The sequence below is a fragment of the Mya arenaria genome, chromosome 8, assembly GCF_026914265.1.
Source record: "Mya arenaria isolate MELC-2E11 chromosome 8, ASM2691426v1".
NCBI lineage: Eukaryota > Metazoa > Mollusca > Bivalvia > Myida > Myidae > Mya > Mya arenaria.
The window spans coordinates 20,529,019-20,537,971 of record NC_069129.1 but is presented as its reverse complement, the minus strand read 5'-3'; the positions used below and the strand labels follow the sequence as shown (position 1 = coordinate 20,537,971).

The window sequence follows — 8,953 nt, the reverse complement described above, 5'->3', positions numbered from 1 at the left end:
TTGGATAAAAATTTATATGAGGGTGAAGAGCTTAATTTAAAAGAAAACACAATCGCAACTTTCTGTAAATTATTCGGGATCGCCATGTCAGAACAAAACATAGACCCCAGTACGAGTAATCAAAGGCCTAAAGATAAAGGGAAAATTGCAATGAACTCCAAAGAAACTCATTCTGTGAGCAAACGGTAAGTACAAATATTTTGTCATATATTTTCGCGAATGGTAGAAAAAATACAAAGGAGGTCGTCATTTTCGATATGCAAGTTTAATTTGATTACCACAATTTCTCGAACAATCTTTAGACCTTTAAAACAGAATAAAGTTAATATTAGTATTTTTGTTTTGATATCGTAAGAAATTGTGTATTTTTCTTCTTTATTTTGTTTATATACCACTGCAGTTTCTATATTTATCTGACAAACGTTACTTTATTATTCAAAGTTAAAATAAATTTGTATAAATATTCAAAGTAACCACCAGCAGTATTGGCTAAATAAATACTTTTACACTTGTCTACATGATACTTAATCAAAAAAGGTAATGTTACACTGAAAGTTATTATGAGAAAATCGTGTCCCGCATGTTTTACTAAATTGCATCTTAAAAGACTTAGATCTGCTGAAACCACAGGGTTTTCTCAGGATCTTTTTTTACACTGTGTTGCTATTTAATCTGTAGGTTAAATAGAAGGTAAAAATAATCATGAGAAATGCTTGTGGTTTGAACCAAAGGTAGTCCAAATTATTGTACGTTGGCGGATTTTTTTTAGATTTTTGATATGGCAAATCCTTCACGTACAAATTGTTTAGTATCGAAAGTGGGTAGTTGTTCCAATCAGGATTCCGGGTTAAAGCATATAGCGTCTATAAAATATCATAAAAACAAGAAATATTACCAGATAATGTTATTTTATATTAGTTCCGTACACTAAAAATAAATATCCAACTTATAATTATGAGTTTGACGGCTTTTCTTCATTTCATTCTGTCATAACATAACGATATATACATGAAGGGCACCTGCAAGGTTTCAGGGCACAGTTTTAAATCGCTCGGAACATTTCGGCCATGGCCGAGTTGTTATGATTGTATAACAAGGTCTATCTCGAAGCTTTGTCGGAGGAGGCCGAGTTATTACGATTGTATCGAGTTGTTCCCCTTCGCATAATTGTTTTCTGTGTCAGTCAACTTTCGTTTTATTGGAAAGGTAAACGACTTGTTTTAATGCATTAAATGCTTGTTTAGTGCAAAATAGCATTTCACTTACATGGTAAAATATGAATATAACTCTTTATGATCAATTTCAACCATAAAATACTTCACTTAAAACAATTTCAATATTTTTAAAACACCCCCGTTTTTTTTGCACATTCCCGTTTAGACGTTAGGGATTGGAAGAATCCCGTATAACACGTCTAATATTTTAGACTAAACCAAAGGCCTTTGGTTTGAACAACACAAAGGTCAGGCAAACATTGTCTTTCCTCTGATGACACTTGATAAGCTACATTTGTGTTTTTTGTTCATTTCAGATTGCAACAAGAGCTACGCACACTGTTGGTAAGATCACACATGGAAATTAGATTAATGGAATTACGGACACTACGGACCATGGACATTACGGACCAGACATTACGGACCAGATTTAGGGACACTATGGACCAGATTTAGGGACATTACGGACCAAATTTGAAAGATTGGCAGTAAAATCAGTTAAAAGCAACAGAAAAAATATTTTCCAAAACAGTTTATTTCCCAAAATAAATCGAGCAGAAATATTTTCCAAAACAGTTTATTTCCCAAAATAAATCGAGCACATATAAGAACATATCAGTGTTTGTTGCAATTCTTGCAAACTGATGTTTAAAACTGGCAATTTCTGTTGCCTTAATTAGTGTTTATTAGGTATAATTGTACCCGTAATTATCGGCGGTATATTACAAAAGAAACAAACATTATATTGACAACCTTTAATTGGCAATCATAAATGTGTGAAAACCCATTGTGACTGCGCACTTTCACTGAACCTTTCAATTGAAACAGATGAAACGGAAAACAAACAAATATGACGATCGAAAGTTTATTTCAGAAAGCAATTTATCACATATGAAAACATTAATATTCACATTTACAATTATAAGATAAACACATATTTCGTTCGTTATTATTCACATTATTATAATATTTTATTAAAAATACATTAATGTTTAACATTGGAATTTCATGGGATTTTTCAGTTACATTAAAGATAATTGTCATATACTGAGCAATTATATTAAAGTATTTATTAACAAATTTAAGACCAATGAGTGAATAAATTAAAAAAAAATGTTTAAAAACATTATAAATCATGGTCCATAAGTTTTTGAAGATGGTCCGTAATGTCCCTAGATCTGGTCCGTAATGTCCCTAAATCTGGTCCGTTATGTCCATGGTCCGTAGTGTCCATGGTCCGTAGTGTCCGTGACCCGATTAATGCTAATGATTTTCTTCAAATTAAAAAAAGATTGGACAAGTCTGCCAAAATTCAGCCTTGTGCTAATTTCGACAATATGGGTCACTCAGATTAGCAGACCATATGGACCAGATCGGCTGATATGAAACAACCAAGATTAGTGACTAATATGACCCAGGTCGGTGAACTAATTTGGACCTTATAGTCTTTTGATCAGTACCGTCCTACAGTCTGGGCCGTATGGTCCGCCAATCTGAGCAGTATCGTCTGTGTTTTCTACTGTGTACTTGTGATCTTGTTCACTGAACTTGTCAAATTTAATTCACTTTATATGTCTGTGTTTATTGTGTGTCTTTCACCTGAAAACCACGGCAGACACAAAGGAATTACTTTTCTGAGCATCATTTTGGAGCTGTGCTTTGATTTCCTGTCACGAACTCTAATACAACTTTAAGAGGCTTTACCAAAAAATGATGCGACAAGCTCTCCATCTGATTAATAGAATTCTAGGATGTTAAGATGTTTTGGTTTGTATAAAATTGTGCAAAGATGTAGTATAAGATACATGTATCATCAAATTAGTTAATAGATTTATTTGGGAATAATCATTTGTATTATCACAATGACATACATCTGAATTGGGTTTTTACTTTAATTAATATGATTTACACTTCAAATTACATGGAAAGACATTTTGTTCAGATCTTGATTACTTTAAACTAAATACGATAACAGATGCTTAAACATTTGTGAATTGTTGAATTTGGTTTAAAAAAGTAATAAACATCGGATGACGTTTCAGATGTCGGGAGACCCAGGGATCACTGCATTTCCAGATGGTGACAATTTATTCAAATGGATTGGTACTTTAACCGGACCAAATGGAACAGTATGTTTATCCTTATGATTAGACTTCAGTCATCAAGATAAAGCTTTTAAATAAAAATGTCTGAATTCTTATACTTCAGTTAGCAAAGAAATATTTAACAAGCCCTGCTTTATGAAATTTTTGGCACCAAAAGCATCTGACCATCTACGGCCTTACACAAGTGCTAATTTTGTAGACTCAACATTAAGCTATACCTGAATTATTTGAAGTAAATTAATGAGAAATATTTAAATGAATTGGACGTGAATAGAAATAGGGTCTACAAACTCTTTATGTTTATATTCCATTCATTTGCATTCTTAATTTATGTTTTGTCCATGTGTCATTTTAAGCCATTCTTTGATTATGTTAGGAATTGATCATGTTTAAGATTTTCGATAGTTCATTATATTATATTATATTAAATTATAAATGTTTTTCATGGTAATATGATACGTGTAGCTTCTGAGTTCTGTTAAAAAACAACAATAAAATCAAATGGTTGTCAGATAAGCATCCAAGGTTTGATTCCCAGCTCTTGGGCAAGTGAGTTTAATTTGTTGTCAACAAGACATACTAGTTGGTTTTCTTTACGACACCAGTTCCTCCACACACTCAATTAACATATGCCAAAGGGAGACTTGGTGAAGAAAACCACTGAAATTATTATATTTTATATTTTTAGGTATACGAGAGTCTTAGCTTTAAACTGACACTTGAATTTCCAAGTGGCTACCCTTACCATGCCCCGACAGTGAAATTTGAGACACCATGCTACCATCCAAACGTAGACAACCACGGAAATATATGCCTCGACATCCTCAAGGAGAAATGGTCTGCCCTGTACGATGTGCGAACTATCCTCATCTCACTTCAAAGCTTACTCGGAGGTGTGTTTATCTACTACTTCCAGCTTAGGGGGGATCAAACAATTTTATACGGTTACTTTTTGGTACCAAGACATACCGGGGCTTTTTTGGCTATTTTGAGAAGATGGTCCATTACCTTCAAATTGGGAATTAAAGTCAAGATATTACATCAAAGTTAATGAACAAATGTCAAGAAATATGTGATCTATAAATCAACAATTGCTTTATATAATCTGATGTGACAAAACCCCTCAACCTTTTTTGTTTTGGGCCAAATGAATCATTTGTTTTCAAAATATTTATTGGGAATTTTGAACTCAGTTTGGTTTTTTAATTGTATTGGGAAATAGGGGTTGACCGACACCAACTGGCTTTTTTATTCACCTCCTTGAGCCCTGGGTTAATTTGAAACCCCTGCAAAGCCCCTGGTAAAAATATAAGTGATACACATTACTGATACAAACATGATGATTTTAAAGAAGTTGATCAACTTGAATTGAACTTTAATTGTCTTTTATATTTAACATGTCAAAAGCATGATTTCTAGTGCGACTTTCATGTGAATCGCAGAAAAAGACAGCATGTTTTTTATGTTAAAAAAATGAAAATTTATTCATTTACAAATTAATAGAAATAACCTGGTAAACCATTCCTCTCAGAGAGTCACCACTGTTTTCACCTACTAGTAAATGAAAATAATGCCTTCTGCATAGTATGGCTGTAACAAAAGGACAATGTTTTCAGTAACGTCTTCAGCAGAGTAACTTCCATTTCCACTATTTCTTCTCCAATCTTTACAAAACTTTGCATTAATACTTACTGGCATATTATCCCAACCAAGGCCCTTGTATTTTCAAAACGACTGGCACTCTCTACATCTGACTGACGCATACGATTCCCAGAATTCTATTTAAAAAATCAACATTGCATTATTATTTTCAGAACCAAACAATGACAGTCCACTGAATGCACAAGCTGCTGAGTTATGGGCCAATCAGACAGAATATAAGAAAGTTCTGCTGGAGAAGTACAAGAGTAACGCTGCGGCTGGAAATTCATGATTCTGAATACTGATATGTACGGGATTAAAGGGACTAGACACCAGATGGTCCCAAAATCAGTGAATACATTATTTCTGCATAACAAGCCTAAAATTGTCAATACAAGCTAGTATGATTCAAATTAACACACTGTTTCGGCAGAGTTAACCGGTTTAAAAATAGATCATTACGCTTTCCTAGTTTATAGTGTGTGTCATGTTATTAGTACAGATTTATATACGGACGCTATTTTTTCATTTACTAAGGTATTTATTTGGTAGACAAACCTATGTTTGAAATTGGAAAAAAAGGCAAAAACTGTGAAAGGTACATGTGTCATTGGGATGTAATACATCAGAAAGCAAGAATCAATGAGTTGTACGCAATGATATCAATTTTATGTACAGGTAAGTTTTTGACATATTTTCTTGTTTTTCTGGCAATTGTATTATCTGGTGTCTATTCCCTTAAAGGACAATTGATAAGAGGAAAATCTATACATCATGTGAACATGTTCAGTCCTTAGTTTAAACAATGATGTCGTTATGTTCTGTCGCGTCTGTACACCATTGTTCATGACTTTATGTGATATGTAAAATATAAATATGTATTTTTTTCAAATGTTCAGGAGCTTAATTATTTAGTACGGTCTTGTCACTGTGTGACTTGGAACATTTTGTTTAGCTTAATAATTCAGAACATTTGATAACATTTCAAATTTGTAAAAGTAACAGATTTTTTTCTTCTAAGAAATCTTCATTGACATCATTTGATGGCATATATATATATCAGCCTGAAAATTACCGTTTTTTATATTACAATTTTAAAGAACAAAAACAGTTGAAGTAAACAAAATCTGTAAAAACGAAACATGCACTCGTACTCCCAAATAAAATTTACCACAATGAAAACATTTGTTTAAATATTTAAAAAAAGGATGACAAAATGTCATAAATAATAGTTCTTATAAAGGATACCTAGTTAAATTTGAAAGAAAGCTTCAGTTAATACAATATACATGTGTATGTATTGATTTTGAATATGATTGTCACTTTAACAATCTAACGCCACTATGCAAACCTTATTGACTGTATATTCATCGATCATTATAGCATATTTTAAATCTGCTTTTGGCAGGACATTTTCATATTGTACATTTACATCATGCTTGTGACTGTTTATTTCTCCCATTCAAATGAAAGAGAGACATACTGTATTTGTCATTTTTCTTCTTTTTCTTCAATGAAATTTTGTCTGGAGCAGACATCGAGAAGTACTTGAAGGTATTGATTGAAATTACCTGTGTGAAGTTATGCACCTTACAAGAACTCTAACTCTGGGGCACACAATTGTAAAGTTATCTCCTATTGTTAATTTTTGATAATTTATTTGTCCAGACACTTAAATACTAATTAATTTTTTTAAATAATGTAAAATCTATAATATTTAACCCCCATCTTCCTTTAACTTAGCTCTAGTTTAAGTAGGGGAGACATCAGTTTTCGAAGGCGGCGCCTCAAAAACAACATTTTCAGTTCATATTACAATAAATATGCCTTTTGTGTTGCAAATTTATTAGGATATTTGTTGATTTCATTGTAAGATTTATTTCATAGGTGTCGTAGAAAACATATAATCCTGAGTATCTGTTATATCACAAGTATTCAATCATCGATGTCTTATTCTCTGAAAACTTTAATTGGAAACATTCTATTCAATAGTTATATCTTTCTTGTCTTTTTCGTTTATGCTGTCATCTGTGTTTTATTGATATGCAGAATGTGTGTCTTGTTTAAATGCACCATTGTCAATTCATCGTCTCTATCTTGTCATGAATTGTTTCCCGGAACTGATTTTTAGCATCAATGCAATGATTGTGACAGTGTGCAAGTGATCCAATCCTTTACTGGAAAAACCTATACGATTAATTCTATTGCATATCTACTGTTTTGTATTCAAATCTAACCGTAGATCAGCTGTGAAATAGCTGTGCTCAGGGGCGTTGAAGGTTATGCTTGCTTAGATGCAATTATCAATATCATGTTTTTTGCAATATCTGTATTCTTCATATCTTTGTAAAGGAGTAGTCTGTAATAAGTTATTGGTTTTAACACTATTAGTTTGTCATTGGCGTTGACATTTGCAAAACATTGGCCATCACTCGAAAAACATTTATTACAGGTACAAATAAAACTTTTTACCAATGTTTTTTGTGGGGTCTTGTTTTGAACTAATGTTGCCCGAGAAAATATGCACATGTATAGTCAAAAACATTTTGCTTCAATATTATTTGAAGTAAAAAAAAAGATGACAGATTCTTTTACTTGTTTTGTGATGCTTAACTAGATTGTCTATCACAGTAATGTCCATACTCTGTGTAAAGTCTGTAATGTGTGTAATATCTGTACCATGTATTAATTCTGTAAAGTATTCTGGCTATCTAGTGTGTAGGTCATGCTGTTAGGAATGACATTTGCTCAATATTTCTCATCTTTTTCTCATTCATTAACCTTCCTCTGTCTTGAACATGTAATTATTTGTAAACCATTTGTACAATATTTGAAAAAAATGTGTTATAAATTGACAATAAAAATGTAATTTATTGAAATATTATTGCAATACTTGGTATGCAAGTTGGTCATGACTATTAGATAGCTCCTATTGTTTTTGAGATCAGTAGCTCAAAGGTACCGTCAAGGTCACTGTGAACTTGAGGTTAAGAAAGGGTCTCCGCCCGATAACTAAAGATCCTTTGGGTTCAGGAACTTCATGCTTGGTATGCTAGTTGTTCATGACTAGAAGATGACCCCTATTGATTTTGAGATCAAAAGGTCAAAGGTCAAGGTTACCTTCAGGTAAAACCCGATATGTTGGCAGTGACCTTAAGCTTAAAAATGTTTTCTGCTCAATAACTAAAGAACGCTTGAACCCAGGAACTTCATACTTTGTATGCTTGTTGGTCATGACTAGTAGATGACCCTTATGGATTTATAGATCAGTACATCAAAGGTCAAGGTCGCGGTGACCTTGAGGTGAAGAAACGGTATCCGCTCAATAACTAAAGATCCTTTAGGTTCAGGAACTTCATACTTGGTATGCTAGTTGTTCATGACTAGAAGATGACCCCTATTGATTTTCAGATCAAAAGGTCAAGGTTACCTTAAGGTAAAAAACGATAAGTTGGTGGTGACCTTAAGCTTAAAAATGGTTTCTGCTCAATAACTCAAGAACGCTTGTACCCAGGAACATCATACTTGGTATGCAACTTGGTCATGACTAGAAGATGACTCCTATTGATTTTGAGATCAGTAGGTCAAAGGTCAAGGTCACCGTGTTCTTGAGGTGAAGAAACCGTTTCCGCTCAATAACTAAAGAACACTTGCACCCAGGAATTTCATACTTGGTATGCAAGTTGGTCAAGACTATGAGATGACTCCTATTGTTTTTGAGATCAGTAGCTCAAAGGTCAAGGTCACTGTGAACTTGAGGTTAAGAAACGGTCTCCGCTCGATAACTAAAGATCCTTTGGGTCCAGGAACTTCATACTTGGTATGCTGGTTGTTCATGACTAGAAGATGACCCCCATTGATGTTAAGATCCAAAGGTCAAGGTAAACACATGTTGGCGGTGACTTTAAGCTAAAATGGTTTCTGCTTAATTACGAAATACTTGGTATGCTAGTTGGTCATGACTAGTAGAAGACTCCTATTGATTTTGAGATC

General features: G+C 33.2%; 1 protein-coding gene across 1 annotated transcript; it reads left to right on the top strand.

Moving 5' to 3' along the window:
* The first annotated feature begins 16 nt into the window (after window positions 1-16).
* Window positions 17-7,833, top strand: LOC128244865 (ubiquitin-conjugating enzyme E2 C-like). The gene is made up of 5 exons (XM_052962970.1): window positions 17-185; window positions 1,532-1,559; window positions 3,257-3,343; window positions 4,008-4,212; window positions 5,134-7,833. Exons 1-5 carry the CDS (start codon window positions 85-87, stop codon window positions 5,250-5,252), a joined length of 540 nt encoding a protein of 179 aa, XP_052818930.1. The 5' UTR covers window positions 17-84; the 3' UTR covers window positions 5,253-7,833.
* The last annotated feature ends 1,120 nt before the right edge of the window (window positions 7,834-8,953 follow it).